The sequence below is a fragment of the Theropithecus gelada genome, chromosome 12 (genome assembly GCF_003255815.1).
Source record: "Theropithecus gelada isolate Dixy chromosome 12, Tgel_1.0, whole genome shotgun sequence".
In the NCBI taxonomy this organism is placed as follows: domain Eukaryota; kingdom Metazoa; phylum Chordata; class Mammalia; order Primates; family Cercopithecidae; genus Theropithecus; species Theropithecus gelada.
In genome coordinates, this window is record NC_037680.1 from 117,211,175 (window position 1) to 117,234,250 (window position 23,076).

The 23,076-nt window shown below is 60.7% G+C and overlaps 1 protein-coding gene across 1 annotated transcript in view; it reads right to left on the bottom strand.

Moving 5' to 3' along the window:
• Positions 1-2,741: 2,741 nt before the first annotated feature.
• The window catches only part of KIF1A (kinesin family member 1A), a 106,692-nt gene continuing 86,357 nt past the window's right edge, over positions 2,742-23,076 (bottom strand). The window contains exons 40-50 of the mRNA XM_025404211.1: positions 12,914-13,028; positions 10,921-11,054; positions 9,639-9,700; positions 9,077-9,222; positions 8,123-8,323; positions 7,483-7,560; positions 6,632-6,756; positions 5,503-5,655; positions 4,727-4,919; positions 3,807-3,925; positions 2,742-3,166 (exon numbers count right to left, since the gene is read on the bottom strand). Coding sequence (XP_025259996.1) covers positions 3,124-3,166; positions 3,807-3,925; positions 4,727-4,919; positions 5,503-5,655; positions 6,632-6,756; positions 7,483-7,560; positions 8,123-8,323; positions 9,077-9,222; positions 9,639-9,700; positions 10,921-11,054; positions 12,914-13,028 — 1,369 coding nt within the window. The 3' untranslated portion in view covers positions 2,742-3,123. The remainder of the gene's footprint in view (positions 3,167-3,806; positions 3,926-4,726; positions 4,920-5,502; positions 5,656-6,631; positions 6,757-7,482; positions 7,561-8,122; positions 8,324-9,076; positions 9,223-9,638; positions 9,701-10,920; positions 11,055-12,913; positions 13,029-23,076) is intronic.

A 23,076-nucleotide genomic window follows, 5' to 3' on the forward strand; every position in this document is an offset into this window, starting at 1 on the left:
CAGCCGGTGAATGAAACATTGGCATCTTCCAAGGGCTGACTCTCAGTGGGAGGCCTTGGACTTGGCACCCCTGGGTACTTGCCGGGTCTCATCAGAGCCTGAGTGCTGGTCGGCCTGGAGCCCGGCATCCCCCTCTATCTGGAGCCGCAGCAGAAGGAGCTCCCCCTTTCTGGTGGAGAATGGCTGCCCCCAAACCAAAACAAGCCCCCAGACTCGGCAGCATAAAGCATTAAATGAAGCTGTCTGAGGGAGGCGGCTTTCCAGATCTCACCTTCCCCACTTAGCAGGAACCAGCAGCCACGCTGGGCCTGTCTCCTGATCACTGCACCCCGTGAGCACCTCCACACCAGCCCTCCACCTCACAGATGTGGAAACTGAGTCTTGGGGAGCTCAAGGAACTCAGCTAATGTGATCCCTAGGTGGTTTCTGGCAGAGAGAACTTCAAAAAGCCAGGTTTCCTGACTCAGGCGGCCTCCTCTCACCATCAGCTCTGGGTTTCTGGGCCCTGGCTCAGGCACTCCTCACTAGAGCAGGCCTGGAAGGAGGGAGTCGACGGAGGCTGCGGAGTGGCCCTGGGTCCTAGCCAAGGCCAAGACGGCACCTGGCCGAGAGGACACAGCCAGGCAGCCTCCATGGCAGTGGAGGCTTCTGAATTTAGGCAGCTCCCAGGCTCCTCCCCTCAGCCCACCCATGCCGCAAGTGCTCTGCAGGTTGGCTGGCCTCAGACACCTGCGACCTGGGGGGCACCCAGACCCTTTGGAGGCCGCAGCCTCAGGCTGGCTGACCTGAGTGGGCCGTGGCAGGGCCTGCACCTCCTCTAGCCTGCCTGGGGCCCATGGGGCTCTGACTCATCTCAGACCAGCGTGTTCTGCCCCTGCCTCTCCTTCCTGCCTCCAGGCAGCCCTGGATACCGGAGCGGGTGCTTCTGCAAGAAGCTGTTCTGCATTCTCTCCTCTCTGCGTCTTGGCCCACTGCCTCCAGAGGACACTCATGGGGAGCACAGGCCACCTGGCTTCTGAATTTTATTCTGGGATGTAAATCCTCACTCACCTGGGAGATTTGCAAAGAAAACTGCTGTGTCCTGTGTCCTGCCTTCCCAGGCATGGCTTCCTGAGCCCTGATTCTCCCTCACAGAAACCCCCCATCAGCCCCTGGGAGAGCCTCCCAGGTAGGGGATGAGGGTGGCGGTGGCCACACCGCACCTGAGCCCATGTACGAAACGGGCTGTCCCAGAGACTGCAGCCACAAAGACTGCAGCCAGCGTGGGCCCCGGCCCGCCTGCCCTGCACCGCACTCTCCGAGGTGGAACTTCAGGGGCCCGAACAACCTTCCCAGAGGAAAATCTCACACCAGAACCTTCCCATGTGGTGTAGAAGGCCCATGCTCCCCCACTCCCGAGCCGCTGTCTCTCCCCAGGCATGGGATCGGGGTCTCTGAGGCTCATGTCATCATCACGGGGACAGCCTGGGAGGGTAGGAGCCTCGGAGCCAGTGGGGTGCAGCGTGTCCCCTACTCCAGGAAGCAGATCTGGCGAAAGTGCTGGGCGGTGCCAGATCACCTGGCCCTAGGTCTGGAGTGTGAGACCCGAGGTAACTGCTCCTGTGGGCCATTGGAGCGCCAGACCCGATGTAACTGCTCCCCTGGGCCATGGCGGAGGAGGGGCTCTGTTGCTTGGCTACTGTCTTTCCTTGAGCTAAAAAGAGACCAAATTGACCTCTGGGTGTAGGTGGGGAGGGCCCTAAAACCTCCCTAGGCCTCTGGACATGACTCCTATGACCAGACTCTCAGCTTGGGACTGGCCCCCGTGCTGTCCTGGGTGGCCCTGGGACACTGGTGTCTGTAGAGGGGGTGAAATGGGACAAGAACAAAAGGACACTCCAGATGCAGAAGGGAAGAGCTCCTTAAAGACAGTAACCACTGAGCCAGCCGCCTTCCATTACCCACCGACCGGGACACCCCACCCCATGGATTTTCTGAGTGGGACTCACAGAAACTCTGCCCTGGGAACAAAGGGAGGAAAGTCTTTGTAAGAAACCTGCTAGTGGCAAAATTTCTTCCCAGAAGCTACCTTGAGCTCACTCCATTTCTTACCGCAGCCGAAGAGGCTGCACCACAGCCCTCAACACCTAGACCGTCACCCTGAATTCCGACCTTCCCTGACATCCTGGTCTCAACCCATCACCCTACCCTGATGGTCCGCGGACGGCACACAGCCCCATAGTCTGCACACTGGCGGGTGATCCCGACCCTGCTCCCTCCCGGTCCCCACCCAGGACAGATCACGGCCCGGGTGCCGTCTGCCTCATCTCAGAGCCAGAGCCGAGTGTCACCCCAAACCCTTTCCTGGGGGAAGCTGCCGGAACTCTTCTTAGAGTCACATCTCAGGTGGTTGCCCAGAAGAGATGTGTGTTCTACCTCCCACCAGAGGAACTCACACCACCCTCCATGCCGCTCAGACTTCAGGCACCAGAAGAACCCCCACCCTCCCTCACATACACCCAGGACCCATGTGGCTGTGGAGAAGCCTGGGGCCCAGGTGATGCACCCGTGTGCTAGCCCCAAGGTGCCCCACTGGTCCAGACAGCTCCTCACTGTGGCCTTCCAAGGTGTCCCTGCCCTGCCCTGCCTGTCCCTAGCAGGTTTGGGAGACACACGTGGGAACAAACGGGGTGGAGGTGTTTGGGGGTTCCATCTGAATATTACAGGGCTATGTGGAGGCATTAGAAATAAATACTTATAAATAGAACAAGTCTTATAGTTAATTTCCGAGTTGACTGTTTCAATGTCACTAACTAACGTATATTAATTATAAGTCTGTCTATGCTTAAAAAAATATTAGAACGGCAACAAGAACCCCGTGACCTGTGCCCTTGGCCCCCCCAGCCCCTCCCAGCTTGTTCCACCAGAGCACATTACGCAAGAAGAACCGACACGCGCGGCCTCTGCTGGGAGCACAGCTGGTCGTGTGGCACAGGTCCCCGGGCCTGGCATGGGTGTCCCCTGGGGGGTCGACCCGGTTGTGGGCTGTCTGGCAGGAGAGGGGCCGGGTGGCAGGTGACAGGACAGACGAGGACAAGGGTGGGGATGGGCTGGGCTTGCTGGCTGTCATGGGAGGGCTCGGGTTCAGACCCGCATCTGGGCAGACCTCCTTCTGGAGAGCTTGGACCTGCAGGAGAGTTGGGAGAGGCAGCGTGGTCAGCCCAGGAACACCTGCAGGCCATATCCACCACACCCTCCGCAGGCAGGCAGCCGTGAGGGGCAGCCACAGACCCCATGTCCCCACTGGTTCCCTCACCACCTGGGGAAGGGACTGAATCTCTGCTTCCAGTGTGTAGGACTCAGCCCACCCGTCCCCTCCTGCACCCTGCTTTTCATATCCCTGCTGTGGGAGGGACTGGCTCCTTCCACAGCCTGCCCCAGGGCACACGGTTTCCCCATGCCAAGGCCACTGGGTGAGGAAGTAATTTTGAAAGTATGGCCTGGGATGTATCACTCCACAAGAAGCCACGACTCAGGGACTGTTCACAGCCCTAAGGGTGTCCCCAGCCCACACAAGTGAGGGCAGGCCGCCCCGCCGTCCCCTGGCCGCACTGCTTCCCCAGGCGGCCTTGCGGGCAGGACCCCCGGCAGAGCAACCACACCCTGCGGCCAGCCCTACTGAATGGTCCCCGCCAGGAGGGGATTGAGGGCAGGACCCCGGGAGAGCAGTCTTGTCCCGCAGCCGGGCACTACCAAATGGTCCTGGCCAGGAGCCGGTTGAGGGCAGGACCCCCGTGGGAGCAACCTCGCCCTGCAGGCAGCCCTACCGTATGGTTCCGGCCAGGAGGGGGTTGAAGGCGTACAGCCAGTCGTGCATGTCCTTGTCACTGGCGGCCTGCAGCAGGATGCCACGGTGTTCCGTGCACACCGCGAACGTGTTGGGTGTCTGCAGAGGGAGGTTGCTGGTGAGGAGCTGCCAGGCCGTGTGGTCAGCACACCACCCTCCTGCTCCCCAGGGCCCAGGCAGGCAGGGAAGGGGCACCACCAGGAAAGTCCCAGGGAGGGGACACAGAGGGAAAGGCTGACCCAGCCAGGGCTGTGACTGCCTTCTGGACGTGTCTGCAGCCGGTGGTCCCAGGACACCCTCACCACTGCTCTGCATCCCCACGGGACGTGCCTGCCCCACATGGCCCCTGCTCCCTGGGACCCTGGCTGGGTTGCTGGTCCAGATGTGGGTCCACACCGCCCACCTCCACCACAGGGAATCAAAAAACCATCTCGTAGACACTGGGGCCACCTCCAGATGGCTCAGAGAAACTTCTCCTCCGGCCAGCCTGAAGGAGTCCGGGCTCCTGAACTTGTCCAGGGCCATTCCAGCGGGAGGGGCTGGGCAGAGTGGGGGTAGGAGGGCTCCTTTGAGCCCTGTGATTTCTGCAGGGCTGGTGCCACCACCTTGGGTGACTCCAGAGGACGGGACATGGCTGTGGCCATCACACAGGAGAATACTAATGCTTGCCCTGACCGGAGCCCATCCCCACTAGCTGTCGCCAGGAGCATGTGCCCCATGGGCAGGCAGAGGCCTGAGGCTGAGTCCCTGAGTCCGGCCTCTGTGGAACAGGATGGAGGGCTAGAGTCTGGGGTGAGCAGAAGGGCCTCCTGCTCCCACGCAGGGCTGCAGAGGGCGGCGGCTCAGCTCCCGCCCTGCTGGGGTTCCCGGTGCCCGAGCCTGAGCCGGGTCCAGCCGCACCTTGAGCATAGCCTGCTGGTCTTCGCTGTACTCCACCTGGGCGGTGGCCAGGTTGAGCACGAACCGCTCCACGGTGTCCTTGTCGCTGTTGTACATGTAGGCGTAGGGGCGCCGCACCACCACGAAGCGCCTGGCCCAGCCCGACGTGTGCGGCTCCAGGAAGTGCAAGTACCCCTTCTTGGAGACGATCGGGCTGAGGGCAGAGAGCTGCTCGCTGGGGCCCTCGGTGGGGGTGGCGGCTGACTTGGGCACTCACCGCCCACCACCCAGAGCTGGGACGCAGCAGTGCTACCCACCTCCCCAGCCAGAAAGTGGGTCGAGGCATCGAAGGGCGCCTGGCAGAACCCCGACCCAGCAGGCCGGAGACCAGACCACCCACCCAGCTCTGGGCCTCAGTTTCCCCCATAAAATGGAAAACCTTAAAGAAAAAAGCTAAAGTTGCTGCAAGGCTGCCACATGTGCCCCGTGACCACGAGTTCCCCACCTGGACCTTGGCTCTGACCCCACCCACTCCCCTATGCTCTGTGCTGGTTCCCAGCCCAGGCATGTGGGTCTCAGGGGCCTGCCTGACCTCCCAGCATGGAGCTGCCCCTGCATGTGGGTTAGGGGCAGCCTGCCTGAACCTCCAGTATGGGGGTCGGGCAACCTGCCTGTCTCCCCAAGTATGAGGGTCCCATACTTGGGACCTGCGCCCCCAGTATGGGGATCAGGGTGGCCCGCCTATCCCCTGTCAGCACAGAGCTGGTGGCGGTGCTTTCCAGGGAGGCCCTACACACCTGACTCGGATCTCCTGGATGTCAGGGACCAGCAGGCGCTGGGGCTCCTTGTCTGTCTCTGTTGCCCGGGCAGGGGAAGGGAGCTTCTTGGAGTCGGCCTCTGGCAGCAGCTCAGGCTCTGGGCTGGCTGGCCGGGAGCAGGGCTGTGGGGTCCTGGGAAGTAGAGGGTAGTGCTGCACACTGCAGGCCTCCCTGGGCCTAGGGCCATCTCCCCCCAGGCTTCACCCTCCTCAGAGCCGCAGTAGGGCGCCTTCGTGGGGTCTCCCCAGCTGTGCCCACAGTGGGAGCTCCCGGGGCCCGTCCACCAGGACAGCCAAGCTTGTGCCCGATTCCAGGAAGTGCTGGGCTTGGTGGGGAGGGTCCCCCAGGAACCTCAGGGCCCCAGCCAGGGAGCCTGTGCCCCACTCCATGCCCTTCTCCCAGTGGCTCTCCTGCCCCCACCTCCACCCTGTGAAAGCAAGTCCAGCATCTCTTTATCTCCACAGTTAGACTGAAGGTGACACGAGGTTCTAAGGAGCCACTGGAGCAGAGGGCACAGCTGGCCTCCCGTATGGGCCTCCCACATGGGCCAGGCCCCACACGACTTGACCTGGTGGTCAAAGAGGCCTGCAGAAGACAAGGCCAGCTGATGCCACTGTCTTTCTTTTTTAAGTGAAAATTTGGAACCCTTAAGGCATTTTAAAACAAGAGTGAAAACCATCTTCCGGCTTATGAATCGGACATAAGGGGTTCACATGGGGTCTCTTCCAGATGTGGACTTGCAGGGGCCAGGTGTTCCCTCCGCAATACTGACCCTAACAGCGCTCACGCCCTCTTTCATAACCTTTTCTTTTTCCATTATTTTATAAGCACTGTCTCAGGAAAAGAGAGCTTTAGCTTGTTTTCCAGGCATTTCTGGTCTTCTTCAGGGAAGAGAACACACACACTAGGATGGAGCTGGCAGGACACAGGTGCCCTCTGAGAGGGCTGCAGACTCCACTTCTCCAGGCCCTTCCCTCAGCCTGCGGCCGTCCCGAGACACTTGGCCGTTGGGGGCCCCCGTTCTGTGCTCCCCATGCCCGAGTCACGGCCATTGCCATGGGTCGGCCGTGGTGCCGGAAGCCTCTCCAGGAGCCTAGAGCTCACTCACCTCAGGTCAGTGGCACCGTACCGCCCTTCAACCAGAGAGGGGCAAGTGGAGGAGGGGGTGAGAGTGGCTGCCCCTAGAGGGGACATCGACGGGTCCCGGAGCAGGGTGACAGACATCTCAGAGAGCTGCGGAGGAGACAAGGCATTTTTCAGGGGACACAGGGAAGTGGGGTCTCCGGCCTCCGCAGGTGCTGCTCCCTGTGCCTGCGTTTACCCCGCACCTGCCGCTCAGGGCACCCCACCCCTCCTACCAGCAACCTTGGCTCAAAGTTGGCCAGCTCAAGACCCCTGGCCCCCTTCAGCCCCTGCGGCCCCTGGCCAGCCCCTCCCAGCACTTCAGGCTCCGACCTGGCCCAGGCAGCCACCCCGCCAACGCCTCGAGGAGTGGGCTGGGTAAGCTCTGCCCTGCTGCCTGCTGCTCGTGCCAGCATGAGGTGGCGCTGGGTGATGCCATGGGGGCAAGGAAGGCCGTGGGCCGGGGCTGGATGCAGCACAGTGGCAATTTCCCAGGTTATAGGGGTGGGGTCGGTCCCAGGAGGAGGAGGGACAGCCAAGTGGGGGCTTGGCCAGAGGCCACAGTGTGACGGCCAGACAGGGTGGGGGCCAGGAAAACAGCAGAAGCCTGCAAGCACGTGGGTGCGTCCCAGGTCACAGGACCCACCCGGCCCCTCACTCATGTCCCCACCTCCCATGGACTCCAGGCCGACCCAGGGAAACCAGCCACTTAGCTATGAGGTGTCTCTCTGCACTGAGATGTGTTCCTAGGAAACTCTTAACTGCCTTTTCCCACTCAGAATGGGAGTTTTCCTCAGGGACCACTGCCTATGGGGGCCCCAGCCCCTCCACACCCACCTTGCTCTCGCTGGCACTGACGCAGACGTGGCTGTGTGTGTACTCTCTGTTGAACGTGTGTGTGAGCAGGCGCAAGCACTGTGGACAGAGCACACACGTGGTCAGGGGCCAGGCCTCCTGGGATGCTGCTCAGCCAGCCTTGCAGGCTCTTCTACCCACCCTTCCCCAGACACAGGTGGGTTCCGACACCACAGCACAGTGGATCAAGGTGGACAGCACCTCCACCCTGCCCGTCATTGGGTGAGCCCAGGAAGCCTCCCAGGGTCAGGCTCAGGCTCAGGGCCTGGTGTGAGGGCCAGAGGCAGTGCTGCCTCCAGTACAGGAGGCCTTCCCAGAGGCCTGTTAAGCCACCAAAAGAGCCACTTGTGGGTGGAAGTGGTCAGCTCCCCATCAGCACAGGTATTCAAGAGAGAGCGAATCATCACTTGGGAAGGGATGCTGCAAAAGGCACCCAACTTTCAGTGTAGGTGGGGTGGAGTCAGCGGGCAAGGGGACCCTAGGGACCCTTCGAGCTCCTAGCTCCTTGTGGTGCTAACCAGAGCAGCCATGGGCAAGGCTGGGTTGCTGGAGTTGCCTAGGAATGACTCAGGGCCCTTGAGGGCCTGGGGCTACGGCTGTGCTGCCCACCAGCTGGACCCACCTTGACAGCCAGCTCCCGCTGTCTCTCGTTGGGAGCCTCCAGAGGTGATGGGCGGCCCTCAGTCGAGAGCGGAGAGGAGGCGCTGGAGGAGCCGTGGGACTCAGAGTCCTCGCTGAAGGCCGGGGACAGTGCCTCCGGGATAGGCCGCTGGGTGGTCTCCAGCTTCTCCCGCAGGAGCAGGTAGTGCCTGGTCTTCTCCACCTTCAGACAGGACACAAGGCCTTACCTGCTGCACCTCAGGGGCGACCTCTGGAGCTGGCTCAGCCTCAGCAGCAGCATGACCCTGTGGGCAGACCCCTGGAGAGCCCCCCCTTCCCCTGGGCTAAGACTGGAGACTGATGGCCCTCAGCTGTGAAATGAGGGAACAGATCCTGGCGCTCCAGGGCTGACAGCACTCAGCCCCCACCCCAGCCCTGCCGCCTTCATGGCCAGCAAGCAAGCTGCTCCCTTTCGGACACGTGCATCTCATGCGCCAGGCTGTGGGGCAGGGCTGTGCTGCCCTGCAGTGCTGGAGGCTTCGGGAGAGGGCTGAGGGGTGGGCACAGCCCTGGCCTCACGCATCTCACACGTCACGCATCACGTGTCACACACACGGCCCGAGGCAGGGCCTAGATGCTGCATGTTGGTTTCCCTGATCAAAGCCACAGAGGGCAGCCCGGCCCTGTGACTTTCCTTCTGGGTCCCTTTCTGGCCTCTGTCTATATGCCTGAGAGTCTCCCTCGGCTAACTCCAGAGCATGCCTCTGCGCTACACTGGCCGTGTTTCTGTCACGCCCACACAGCCCCGCGGTGCACACTGGAGCGTCACATGCTCCTCCTGCAGGTGGCTGTGACTCCCGACGGGCTGTGCTGCCCCCCAGTGGGCACCAGGCACTGGGCCCTCTCCCGTTTTCGCTCTGCAGACAAAGCCACGTGGACACGACCGTGCAGGCCTCATCCTCTGGGGCTGCCTCACCTCCTGCAGGAGGCTCAGCTTCTCCAGCTCCCACTGGTGGTCCAGAATGAGGCTGTCGCTCCGGGGCCTCCAGCCCGCCAGGTTCTCCTCGCCCCGGACGTAGGCCACGGATGTGTCCAGGACTCGTCGGCGCCGGCGCTGCATCCCTGGACAGAGGATGCGGACACCTCATCCCGACCTGATGGGCGGCTGCTCCTCCCACCCACCCTAGAGGTCCGCCCGCCTCTGAAACTGCCTCCCCTCTGGGGTGAAGATGAGTTTCCCCTGGTCCTTGGTCCACCCTGGGGCCCAAAGAGCCATGCAGGCCCCCTCCAGAGGAAGTTATCCAGCCCGGCGTCCCGTGGCCATCTCGGCTGTGCCTTGGGAACCCGAGGAAGCCAGCAGGCCTGACTCTCCTCCCTCACTCTCCTCCCATCTCGGAACAACTCCAGAAGCCACAAGGTGAGTGCCTGTGTTCTGTGAGGGATCCCCCTGCAAATGGCAGCTTTGCTGTGGTCACCCCGAGTGGGCAGAGGTCGAACAGGCCAGGAACCCACCCAGTGAGAGCAGGGCAGATACCTACCTGGGCTGCCCGCGTCAGCCACGTGGCACAGGCTGAGCTCGTACACGCCGGTCACACGGTTACTGCAGGGAGTAGGAGTGACACGTGGTCACCAGGCCCCGCAGTGGGGATACACAGCCCACCTGGCTGCTGACTTTCCCCACCATCAACCGCACATTCAGCCTGGCTGGGGTGGTGGGCTTCGAGGTCCCTCAGCTACAGCCCCTGTTCAGAGTCCTCATCCCAGACCCCCTCCGGCCCCCAGAGAAAAGATGTACTGACTGGTCTTGCTCAGGTGCCCATGGGGCTGTGACCTGCCCCCACAGCAGCCTCCGCTTTGTCCCAGCCCAGGGGAGACACAGGCAGCATGAGCACAGCATCTGGCATCTCCGGTCCCTCCAGGGCATCGAGAGCCCCGCAGGCCCTAAACCCCACAGAGCAGCCCCACTGTGCCCAGGACAGATTCTGAGAGTACCGCGGTCACCCTCCCACAGACAGGTTGGCAGTATTGCACAATTACTGAGTGACCTCCAGAACGACCACAGTCAGCCCTCGAGGACACTGGGTCCTGATCCCCAAGCTTTTTCCTCCCAGCTGTGCCCAGTGTGAACCTGGATACCAGGTCCATGTGGCAGACCATGGGTAGACCCACTGAAGGTAGCCATGGGTGCCCGGTAGCCTCGGCGGCCCTGCTGTCAGGGCCCTGACATTCTGGCTCATTCTCCCCCACCCCCAAGAATGCAAGGACGTGGTCAGCACGCAATGACGTGGTCAGCACGCAAGCACGGCTGGTCCTGGTGTTTGGTTTCTGGCTCCCCAAGGTGCCAACAGCCTCCAAGAAGAGCCACCCAGCACGTTCTGTGGGAAGCTGTGTCCAGAGGCCCCTTCCAGGCACCGCCCATGTATCCAGCTTCTCCTTCAGTGCCTTATGGGCAGTCCCATGGCACAGGTTCCTGTGGTCCCCAGGGAAGACGGTCACCGGCAGTGGGGCACGGTGTGGCCCCAGGATCACCACTGCGGAGGCTGCAGTGAGACTGCCTGCCCTTCCTCCCGTCCCCCGCAGGCTGGCCCTCAAGTCCCTCATACAGGTGTCGGTGTACCCTGCAGGAACCGTGGCCTCCACGGAGTCTCCATCTGGGGTGAGCAGGAGGGGACTGAGCACAGGGAGCCAGCCAGGAGTGTGGCCGGGCCTTGCACAGGGTGAGCTGCCGGGTGGCCCAAGGACCGTTGCCAGGCAGAGTCCCGCCTGGCCTGCACCGAGACCAGGGTGGGAGTCCCTGTGGCCCTCACCCCAGGGGCTTACCTCTCCGAGGCCCGAAGGCTCCCACTGCCAAAGAGGTTGCGGATGGAGCGTGAGGCTGGCAGCTTGGCGTCGCGGGAATAGAAAACCATGCAGAAGTCCTTGGTGATGACGGCTGGCTGGGTGCAGTTCTCCATCTGAGATAGACAGGGGGCGGGGCTCAGGCACAAGGACACCCCAAGTGCCCAGGTGCCCTTCCAGCCTTCTCCTGGGGCACAATGCCCAGCACCAACGGGCAGCCCCAGGGCCTTCCCAGGGTCTCAGGTGTGGCCCGGACCCAGGCAGGAGAAAGTCTCTGCTCCTGCCCTGGAGTCAAACCCCACTGGGGACAGGCAGCCACAGCCCTGTCCACGCCTGGGCGACACGAGGAACCGGTCTCCATGTGACAGGCAGCCACAGCCCTGTGCACGCCTGGGCGACACGAGGAACTGGTCTCCACGTGACAGGCAGCCACAGCCCTGTGCACGCCTGGGCTACGTGAGGGACTGGTCTCCACGTGTGGGACCCCGAGGGTCCCAGGCACAGGCTCACTGCTCGGGCCTCAGCTGCCTCACCATAAAATTGGGGCGACACAGGCCGGGTGTGGTGGCTCAAGCCTATAATCCCAGCACTTTGGGAGGCTGAGACGGGCGGATCACGATGTCAGGAGATTGAGACCATCCTGGCTAACACGGTGAAACCCCGTCTCTACTAAAAATACAAAAACCTAGCCGGGCGAGGTGGCGGGTGCCTGTAGTCCCAGCTACTTGGGAGGCTGAGGCAGGAGAATGGTGTAAACCTGGGAGGCAGAGGTTGCAGTGGAGCCAAGATCCAGCCACCGCACTCCAGCCTGGGTGACAGAGTGAGACTCCGTCTCAAAAAAAAAACCAAAAAAACAAAAAAATTGGGGCGACACCCTCCCCGACCTTGGAATGTCTGTGAGGATCAAACCGGGTCTTGTTTGAACACGCGCATTTTAACTCAAACACCACAGAAAGCGACTTCCTGGGGGGTGACACCTGACTGCTAAACAGCTGGCCCCTGTGTCTTCCTGAAGTGGGGGCAGTTGCTATGCCCAGCTGAAGAGTCCCGAGCACTCGCTGGGAAGAGCTCTGCCAACATCTCCTTAGCACAACCTCACCACCGTCTGGTGAGATGGTCATGCCATCCCCATGTGAAGCCGGAATAATTTGGCTCTAACTAAGGAGAGGGGATGTGCTTGCAGATGCCCCCACCCACTGCTCCCCATCCTCCCTCTCCCTCACTACGATGACTAGCAACAAACGCCCACACTTCCAGTTGCCTCTTGCACTTGGAAGGGAGGCCACAGCCCAGGTCTGGCCACAGCCTGTGGACTGCAGACTCCTGGGGGGCCGTGGGGATGGGACACCTCTGTTTCTGTGCTGCCCGGAACGCAGACACAATGTCTGGTGGTGCTGCAGCCATCTTGCATCCCAAGGACAACACCCACACACTAAGTTTAGCAGAGTGAGTTAACTGCCATTCAAAGCACATGGAGACCGGGCGCCGTGGCTCACGCCTGTAATCCCAGCACTTTGGGAGGCCGAGGTGGGTGGATCACCTGAGGTCAGGAGTTTGAGAACAAACTGGCCAACATGGCAAAACCCCATCTCTACTAAAAATTCAAACACTAGCCGGGAGTGGTGGTGGGCACCTGTAATCCCAGCTACTTGGGAGGCTAACGCAGGAGAATCGCTTGAACCCGGGAAGAGGAGGTTGCAGTGAAACTGCGCCATTGCACTCCAGCCTGGGCGACAAGAGTGAGACTGTCTCAAAAAAAAAAAAAAAAAATGCACATGGATTTCTGTATTCAACCTTGCAGAGTCCAGTTTTGGTTTTGTTTTTTTTTTTCCCCCAAAAAGGCACATGAATTTAACCCAGGAACTTGAGAACTTGAGAAGTCGTCTGGGTCATCTGGGGTTGTCCAGAGCTTACAAGAACCTCAAGCTTCGGGTCTGGGTGGTTTTGGTGGCGTGCCCTGGCGCAGGGGCCTTGCCTCGATATAAGCAGAGAGCGTCATGTAGATCTTCTCTCGGTAAGGGGTGACCCGGTTCAGCAGGAGAGAGTTGTGCATGGAGCTGTCCCACGCAGCCTCAAATTGGTAAAAGGTCCTGAAAGGAAGCAGAGATGAAGTAGAAGTTGATGGCATGGGGGCTGCTCTCAGCCAGGTCGGGGACATGCAGACAGACAGAGTGACAGACGTGGGGCAGCCGCAAGGGAGCGGCCGGGGGCACAGGCTGGAAGCCCGGGCAGCGGTACCAGGAAAGACGGGTCCCTCCTTACTCAGGACCCAGAGAGTAGCGTCTGTTAGACGCCCTGATGGGGGCGAGCCCAGCATTTTCCCAGCTCTACCACAAATGGTGCCCCAGCTGTCACGCTGAGGCTGGAAGGAGAGGAGGCAGCAGGGAATGAGAACAAGAAGGGCAGAGAGGGAAGGGAAGAGGGAGGCAGGACAGGGAGCTGGGACGTGGGGAACACAGGGAAGAGAGAGGGGAGGGCAGGAGGAGAGGACTCGGGCAGAGAAGAGAGGAAGGACAGAGGCAGGGAGGAAGAAGGCAGAGCTTGCACCGGGCCCACCCCAGCCTCAGTCTGAGTAAGGAGGCACCACCATCTCTCCCTGGACCTGAAGGGGACCTGCCCGGGTTTGACAAAAACCTCCATGGTCCATCTCCTCTGACAATGGACTCACCCTTGGTCCATCGGGCAGAGGAAGGCCCCGGGGGGAGGATGCTTGGCATGGAGGCAGGGCGGCTGCCACGAGGCCGTGTGCAAGAGTGTCTCTCTGTTAGCACGAGGGAGACAGTGGCGGCCTCGCTGTGTCCCTGATCTCCAACCTGGAGTTATGGTGAGCACAGCCTGAGCCAGCTGCCCGCTAACCCTGTCCCAGGGTGGCTCAGGGCCAACCCCAGGGGCCTGGGATTGTACATCCCCATGGGGTTGAACGGCGTTCCGCAAACGCCTCGGGTGCCCTCTACTCTGGAACAGGGTTTTCTGTCACGTGAGAGTTCCTGTTTGCAGCCCTCTGGATGGCGGAGTGACTGAACGCCTTCCTCAGGCCTGGTGCTCACAGGGAGGACTGATCACAGCCAAGGTAGACAATTTGCCTGAATCCAGAGCGTGGCCACTCTGCAGACCCTGAGCAGCAGGTTCAGCTCCCCCACCCACCACCCGCCCAGCCTCGCCCAGCTCCCCTCCAAGCATCCTCACAAGGACACAGTTCAGAGACATCAACACACACAGCTGGGCGGCCACGCAGGCTCCAAGGCGGCCGGGCCCCTCCAGAGACCGCGGTGGAGCCCAGGTGGCACCAGGCTGCCCTGTCTACTACACAGCATGGTCTGGGATGCAGGGCACGGGTCTCACAAGTCGGGGGTGTGGAAGGAAGCAGGGACCAGGGAGGGCTGCTGTCGGACACACGTCAGGGAGGAGCAATCCCGGGAGAGTGAGGACAGTGGGTGGTCAGAGAAAGGGCGTAGAAGCAGGCAGACGCCGAGGAGAAAGGAACTCGGAAGAGCAGAAGAGGACAGACCAAGCAAGGGCGGAAGAAAAAAGTGAGCTGTACCTAGTGTCATTTCCCAATGAAACGCTAAAGGTGGAGGCAGCCAGGACACACACGTACACACACAGAAGAAATGGAGACGTCAGAACAAGCACCAGCACAAGACCCAGGGCAGAAAACTTAGGAGCTCTGCAGGCACACGCTGGATCTCACGGCCCCCAAGCTCTCGCTGCACACAGGGCTGGGGTGTAAGCCCCACATGGGGCCCCTGGCCCTGGCCCTGCAGACACCCCCTTCCCTGGGGTCTGCAGTGAGAACCTTGCGTCTGTCCTCAGTCAGACCAGATGGATGCCTGGGAGCCAGGACAAAAGCCTGGAGGGATTTGCTCCTCTCCTGGAACATTGCGGGATCCTGTGGAGGGTCTGGGCTGCAGGCCAGGGCTGGAGCCACTGCAGCCTGGCCCAGAACAAGCGCCTCAGACCGCCTGGAACACCGCAGAGCCACTTCACAGCTGCATGGCCTCGGGATGTCACCAACAGCTCTGTGCCCCATTTCCTTGCAAGTACCATGGGGCAGTAATTGCCCCTACTTCAAGATGTCTTGCAGATTAAATGAGCTAATACTTGAGCACGATGAGAACACAACCTGGAGCTGGCACACGTCAGCATCGCTATCTTCACTATCTGGTACACGTCAGCGTCGCTCTCCGGTACACGTCAGCGTCGCTATCTGGTATACGTCAGAGTCGCTATCTGGTATACGTCACTATCTAGTACATTCTAGCATTGCTATCATCCTCGTTACCTCTATGCACTGGGTAAGGCCCAACCTGCAGTTCCCACTAGCTCTGTCTCTCCTGCTGGGCCCAAGCATTCGGTCCCGTGCTAGACCCTCTATCTTCTGCCTCCAAAGTCCCTAAAGGGCCTCAGCTTGCTTCTCTTCCCCTTCCTTCTCTTCCGTCTCTGTGTGCAGACACAGCCCACCCATCCCTCACCCCTTGGCCCCAGGATCAGAACCAGCAGGTCTTTTCCAGCATCAGCACCTACTCCCTTCTGCGCACCCTTCAGAAAGCACCAGGTCCTCCCAGCCCAGGCACTCCTCAGTCATCAGGAACCATGTCCCTGCCCCATCCTGGGGCTCCTTGGCCCCCAAGTGGGACACAGCAAAGGAACAAGCCCAGCGAGGCAGGCAGGACCCCAAGGCTCAGCCAGGGGTTGCTCCTTAGAGCAAGTGGACTCTGCTGGAGCCAGGCCTGGGGCTGTAAGTAGAACATGAACCCACTTCCACATGAGGCCCACAACAACCCCCTGAGGGTCCTAGCAGAGAATTTCTCAGTCCAGGTAGCATGTGGCTCTGCCCTGCTCAGACCCCAGTGGACTAGAATCTCTCTGAGAACCTGACTGTGGTGGAGTCTCACATGTGAGCTGGGGAGAGAATGGTGGGAGGGGGCCTTATAGGACTCTGTGCACAGCAGGGACGGGGTCTTCCCATACCACTGTCCCATCCCCCAGGTGCCAAGATGGCCAGCCGGACCAGGGTCTGACATGGGCACAGCCATGGTGCTGCCCTTAGGTCATTTCCAAACTGCTGGTCAGTCCCAGAGGCCTCCCACTCTGCCCAGGGGAGCTGCACCCAAAATGCCTCTCAACCAGCCCTTGACCCACATCCTGCCTGGCTCCACCAGGTCACGGGCAGCAGACGCTGGAATCTCAGGCCAGGAGGGTCCCTGGCAACATTCTTTACTCCCCCTACTCCCCTCAAGCCTCTACAGAAGGAGGACAGGTCTTACCCAGATCCCAAGTGAGATTAGAGGGGACAACGGCTGGTGGATGGGAGTGGAGCAGGCTGGCAGAGTAGCAGCTCACCCACACAGGACACACATGGGACCCGCACTGCCAGCTGGGGCCCCCCAAGCTTGCAGGGCACAGCATGGGAACCACTGACAGGTGCCCCGCGATCATACAGCAGGAAACCAAGATGCAGGAAGGCTGAGAGGTGGCCAAGATCACCCTGCCATGGCAAAAACTGCAGGATGTGGGCTGGGAGGGCCTTGGAGACCACTCCAGGACCCCCACTCCAGGAGCGGGCACGAGGTTGCCCCAGGCCCTGTCCCCTGAAGCCCCCCTCACTCTATGCCACGTGACAGCTGCCAAACCCTCAGAATCATCACAAGAGGAAACATGCAGCCCGGATGTGGAGGCCCAGGTTCTCCAGGGAGGTGATCCACCAGGCTGAGGCCACAGATGGCAGCCAGGGCAGACCCTCCTCACCCGTGGGGAACATGATCCCAGCAGGAGACTTGATCCAATGTGAACACACAGCTAAAAGCAGGGGATTGTGCTTGAACCCCGACCTCAGGGATACGGTTCACAGGATCTGGACGTGACACAACACAGTCATGTGGCACCACCCACCAAGCAGTCCAAGAATGGAGCAGAGAACACAGGCAGCCCAAGTCTGTCTCTGGGATGAAAGCTGGAAGCAGCATTCGCACAGGGCCCAGCCAATTGGGGCAGGCTGGGCCAGGCACCCCTGAGGGCCACAGCCTAAGCCAGCTCTGTAGCCTCTCCACCTCCAGCCTGAGTCCTGGTCAATGCTGGCCCCACTCTCCCAGCCCCCTGAGGGCAGTTGCAGGCTCCCTCCTTGCCTGACTGAGCCCTGCCCCTGGGCTCTGTCCTGTGGGGAAATGTACAACTGGGAAGCCTGACGGTGCCCTTGAGAGTTCGAAACCTGGCCTGGGGGCAAATCTGCAGTAGATCCACACAGAGACAGGAGAGATTTTATAGCTAGGCAGGCCAGAAGGAAGTGGGTGGAGTCAGGAAGCCTGCCTGGAGGAGGGTCCCTTGCAGCTGGGTTTCAAAGCCCACCAAGGACTTAGACATAGGGGCTGGGATGGTGGGCATGCCACATGCCAGGCATGCCAGATGCCAGGCACAGGCACAACAGAAGCAGGGAGGGGGTGGGGGCGCAGCTGGAGAGAGCTGCATCCTGTCCCCACAGGTTGAGGAATGCATGGACTCTGAGCATCATCGGATGCGGCTCTGGCCCCGGGCTCCATCAGCAGCACTGGGCTGCAGCCACTGACAGCCAGAGCTGGCGCCCCAAACGTGTGCCACCCCTGAAGCCGTGCCAGCTGGGAGACAACCAGCATGTCACTGCTCCCCACCACCTCCACCAGACGGCATGGCCCTGGAGGTCGCTGTCCTCAGAGAAGGAGAATCCTAGACCAGATCTGGCCTCAGAGGCAGCGCCAGGTCAGGGGCTCGGCCTCTTCCACTCTCCCCTCCACCTCTGCTTTTGTGCCCCCAGCTCAGGCAAGCTCACTCTTTCCTGGTGAGCCCTCCCCACTGGGAAGATCCCCACAGTCCCCTTGCCCTGGCTGACACCATCACTGGACTCTGGCTCCAGAACGAGGACCAGTAGTCCCCATCACTGCTGTGCCACAGGGCCAGGACACAGCCTGCTTGGTTAGTGCCTGCTATGGGGATTGGAGGGTAAGGGATGAGGGAAGGAGGGGAGGAGGGGATGAGGAGATGAGGAAGAAGGGGAGGAGGAGAGGAGGGAATGATGGATGAGGGGATGATGGATGAGGGGAGGAGGCTTAAGGGGAGGAAAGGAGGAGGGGAGGAGGGAGGAGGGATGAGGGCAGGAGGGGAGATTAGGAGAGGAGGGGATGAGGGGAGAAGGGAATGAGGGGAGAAGGGGAGGAGGGAGGGGGGAGGGAGGGAGGAGAGAATGAGGGAGAGGGTATGAGAAGAGGAGGGAATGAGGAATAACGAAAGGAGGGAAGGAGGGCATGAGGGATGAGGGATTTGGGAGGAGGGGAGGAGGGAGGAGGGCAGGAGAGGATGAAGGGAGGAGAGAATGAGGGGTGGAGGAGATGAGGCATGAGGGGAGGGGGGATGAGGCATGAAGGGAGGAGGGGATGAAGCATGAGGAGAGGAAAGACGAAGGGAGGAGGGGATCAGGGAAGGAGAGAATGAGGGGAGGAGGGGATGAGGAAATGAGGGGGTTAAGGGGTGAGGGAGTGAGGGGAGGAAAACATGAAGGGAAAAGAGGTGGAGGTAATGAAGGGAGGCATGAATTGGGGGTAAGGGGAGGAGATGGTGAGGGAATTAGGGAATGCAGGGATGAGGGGGTAAGGGGAGGAGGGAGGGATCAGGGAAGGATGAGGGAATGAGGGAGGGAGGAGATGAGGAAATGAGCGGAGGAGCTAATAAGGGGATGAGGAGATCGGGGGTGAGGGAAGAGAGGGTGAAATGAGGGGATGAGGGAGGGATGAGGGGATGAAGGAGGGATAAGGGGATGAGAGGCGATGTGGGACGGATGAGGGAGAGATGAGAGGATGAGGGAAAATGAGGGAGGGATGAGGGGATAAGCAGGAATAAGGGAGGGATAAGGGGATGGGGAAGAATAAGGGATGAGGAATGGATGAGGGGGAGATGAGAGTATGAGGAAGGGATGAGGGAGAAATGGGATGAGGGAGGAATGAGGGAGAAATGAGGGGATAAGGGGGAATGAGGGAGGGATGAGGGGATGAGGGAGGGATGAGGGAGAGATGAGGGAATAAGGGGGGATGAGGGAGGGATGAGGGGATGAGGGAGGAATGAGGGAGAGATGAGGGGATAAGGGGGAATGAGGGAGGGATGGGGGATGAGAGGGGATGAGGGAGGGATAAGGGGATGGGGAAGAATAAGGGATGAGGAATGGATGAGGGAGAGATGAGGATATGAGGAAGGGATGAGGGAGGATGAGGGGATGAGGGAGGGATGAGGGGATGAGAGAGGAATGAGGGAGAGATGAGGGGATGAGGGAGGGATGAGGGGATGAGGGAGGGATGAGGGGATGAGGGAGGGATGAAGGGATGAGGGAGGAATGAGGGAGAGATAAGGGAATAAGGGGGAATGAGGGAGGGATGAGGGGATGAGGGAGGGATGAGGGAGGGATGACAGAGGGATGAGGGAGGGATGAGGGGATGGGGAAGAGTAAGGGATGAGGAATGGATGAGGGAGAGATGAGGTTATGAGAAAGGGATGAGATGAGGGCATGAGGAAGGGATAAGGGGATGAGGGAGGGATGAGGGGATGAGGGAGAGATGAGGGGATGAGGGAGAATGAGGAAGAGATGAGGAAATGAGGGGGAATGAGGGAGGGATGAGGGGATGAGGGAGAATGAGGAAGAGATGAAGAGATGAGGGGGAATGAGGGAGGGATGAGGGGATGATGGAGGGATGAGGGGATGAGGGAGAATGAGGAAGAGACGAGGAGATGAGGGGGAATGAGGGAGGGATGAGGGTATGAGGAAGAGATGAGATGAGGGGGAATGAGGGAGGAATGAGGGAGGGATGAGGGGATGAGGGAGGGATGAGAGGGTGAATGAGCTTCCTGGCCAGGCTCTGACCCACCTGGACAGACTTTTCCTGATTTTGCCTTTAATCCCACAGGATGTGGGCTCACATGAGTGGCTGAGGCACACGTGAAAGATGAATGACTGTGTGGGTGAACGCTGCAGCCCCACCAACGGCACAGCAGGGAAGGACAGAGGGGAGACTGAGCTTGCCGCTGGACCTTCCCAACAAGGCTGGAGAAGCCTCAGGACATCAGAGCTGGACTGTTTCTCTGGAGAAACGAGCCCCATGCTGCTGGGCGGCCAGGGTGGCCACGGGTCCTGCTGCTCCCTGGCTCCTTGTCACCATCTCAGGGAGACACCCTGGCTTTGAAGGCCCCTGTTGACTCCTGCTTCAGGCAGGTCAACCCCTGTGGCCCTGGGGCAGGCAGCCTACACGACCCTGGGTAAGATGTAGGAATACAGGGTAGGAGGTTGGAGCCAATCTCTCTACAAACAAGGAGTACGTCACATACACCCCGTCTTCACCCTGCACTCCGTGTGCGCATGCGTATGAGAGACACCCACAGCTTCCCAGTGCGGCCCCCTGAGCACAATGGTAATGACTGGGATAAGAGACACGTTTGCTCAGGAACCACGGAGTTTCACAGTGACAGCCAGCTAGGCAGTGGTGACACCAACAGTGTGACTCACACGCAGAAAGTGACAGGTGCCGGCCCTCACCGAGCGCTTCCCCAGCATCCTCTCTCTCTCCTCTCACCACGGCTCAGCACAGGGGCTATCACCATCCTCACTCTTGGGGATGGAAACAAGGCTCTACCAGAGCCCCTGCTTATCCACATCCACACAGTCAGCAAATGCCTCCGCTGTAAGCCCCAGGGTCCCTGCCCACTGCAGATGTCTGGGATGAGACGTCCTGCACCACACCCACCCACCTGCTGGTCCACAGCACTGCCCATCACGGTCTGGCAGACCAGGCCTGGCAGAACAGGGCCCCAGGAAGGACGCTCAAGTCTGATTCTCAGGACTCCGACACCACCCTCTCCTTCCCTCTTCACGCCCTGAGCTTGAGGTCTACGCAGGCCAAGTCCCAAGCCTGCTGCCCATGGGGTGTGGGCCGGCAAGCTCATTCTGGAACGGGGGAACAGCCACAAGAGGGCCCAACCCCTCACTCGGGTACAGGTACATGGGCCCCCAAAGCCCAGGGGCTGGCGAGGGAGGGAAAGTTCCTCTCCTCCCACAGTGCCACCGTTTGCCTGCGTTACAGGAGCCTTCCTGGCGGTGCTAACGTTTATTTATACCTGGGGGTGTCTGGGACCAGCCTGAGCATCCCCTCAAATGTGCAGAGGGTGTGGGACCTAAACACTGCACAGCTCAAACTTGAACAAAATACAGACAAATCCCTGCCATGAGATCACACTGACGGGCCGGAAACCTCCCCGTGCCCAGAAAACAGCTCCTAAATTAGAGCCCAAGCTGATGGGCTCCCCAAACCCAGATCTTTCTGAGCATAGGGAAACTCCCAGAGGCAGGCCAGCTGACTCCAGGACCAGCTAGCCAGATGCCGTCTCCTCCTCCTGCAAGCCCGCCGGACTCACTGCAGGGAGAGGGAGGCCCCGCTCAGGCCCTGCAGGGCTGTGCTCCCTCCTCAGTGCAGCCACCATCACAGGGTCGCTTGACAGGGTCTCTGCTGCACCCAGGTCCCCAGGGAGAGCTGGTGCAGCAGCCTTCGGAAAAGATCTGTTCATGGAAAGAGGTGTGTGTGCACATGCTCAAGGGACCATGCCAATGGGGACTCTGGCCCTGCCACCCCTGGGCAGAGTCTTCTCCTGGCCACGGTCCCTTAGCCACAGTTGTCAATCATCTGTCCTGACCCATAGCAACATGAACTGACAAGGATGTGGCCTCAGAAAGTGCTGGCCAAGCCCCACTGCCCTGGGCCCCTGTGCCAGGAGCAGCCTCACACCTCCCGACTGCAGGGCTTAAAGGTCCAACATTGGTCTGAAAGGCCTTCTGCTGCTCAGTTCACTTCACAGACACCACCCCACAGGATAACTGCCGTGACGCTGGCCACAGTCATGCAGGGACACAGGAGCAGGCAGCCTTGACCTTCCACTTGGAACAGACTCGAGTTCTCACCAGTGTCTGGATTAGGGACTTGGAGGCCCTCCATCCCCAGGGTCTCGCCGACTCCCTGCCCCAGGCTGGCATGGGCGGGGGCCTCACTGCAGCCGGGGAAAAGGGAATCTGTTGGACAACCTGAGTCTGGGACTCTCTGGTCTCTTAATGAATTCACCACCCGCCACTTCCACAAAAGGATGCTTGGTGGCCACAGCCAGAGGAGCGTGGCTGGAGCCGCTGTCCCTCCTCCTGGCCTAGCCAGGCGAGGGACTCACGAGAGGCTGTGGAATGTGCCGGAGTGTGAGGGTCTCCTGGGCTGGCTCCTGTCTGCCCTTCCCCATCCCCTGTGCTCACGGCTCTGCCTGCTAAGGCCCCTTGCAGGGAGAGGGGAGTGGGGCTGGTCCTCACAGGGTGGTGCAGCCAAGGGCAGCGGGCCAGCCAGCAGCGTGCGGGATGCCACGCCCATCCACAGGGCTAGGTGTGGTGCGGGGCGGGCAAGGCTGGGGCAGGAGGAGCAGGAGGCCAGCCAGTGTCTACTGGGGAGCAGGAAACTACAAAGCAGCCAGAATCAGGAGTTGGGGAAGAAGGGACTCAGCCAAGAGGACGGGGTGGGAAAGCAATAAATAAATCAAACCAAGATTCCAAGAGAATAAAAAGAAAGAAGACGGGAGGAACAGGAGGACAGGTGAGCACGTGTGTGAGGAGTCCAGGAAGCTGGAAGTTAACTTCTCAGGGGTGTGGGGGGCGGTCAGGGGAGGAGCAGGGAGGAAAGAAGAGGCTGAAATGAAACCAAGGGACACAGATGATACCTAGGTATGTCCGAATCAAGAAACTGCCTGCAAAACACAAACAATCACACGGTTAGTGAGGGCCGGGCAGCGCAGCGGGAGCGGGGCAGGGGACAGGCAGAGGGAAGCGGCCTGTGGCCACAGGCCCACTCTGAGCCGGGGAGGCTGCAAAGCACAGGACCTGGGAGCAGGTGGGAGGCAAGGCCATGGCAAAGCGCATGGGCGGCCGAGGCCCCAGGCCAGAGCCAGAAGCCGGGGCTCCTGAGCCTCCGCACGTCGCAGAGAGAGGCCTTGAAGCAGCCCGGCCCCGCACGGGGCTGAGGACGCCAGCACCGTCCATGGCACAGGAAGGCCCACTGGCCTGGTCAGCCAAGCCACAGGATGGTGCCTGCCTGGGGGTGCCAG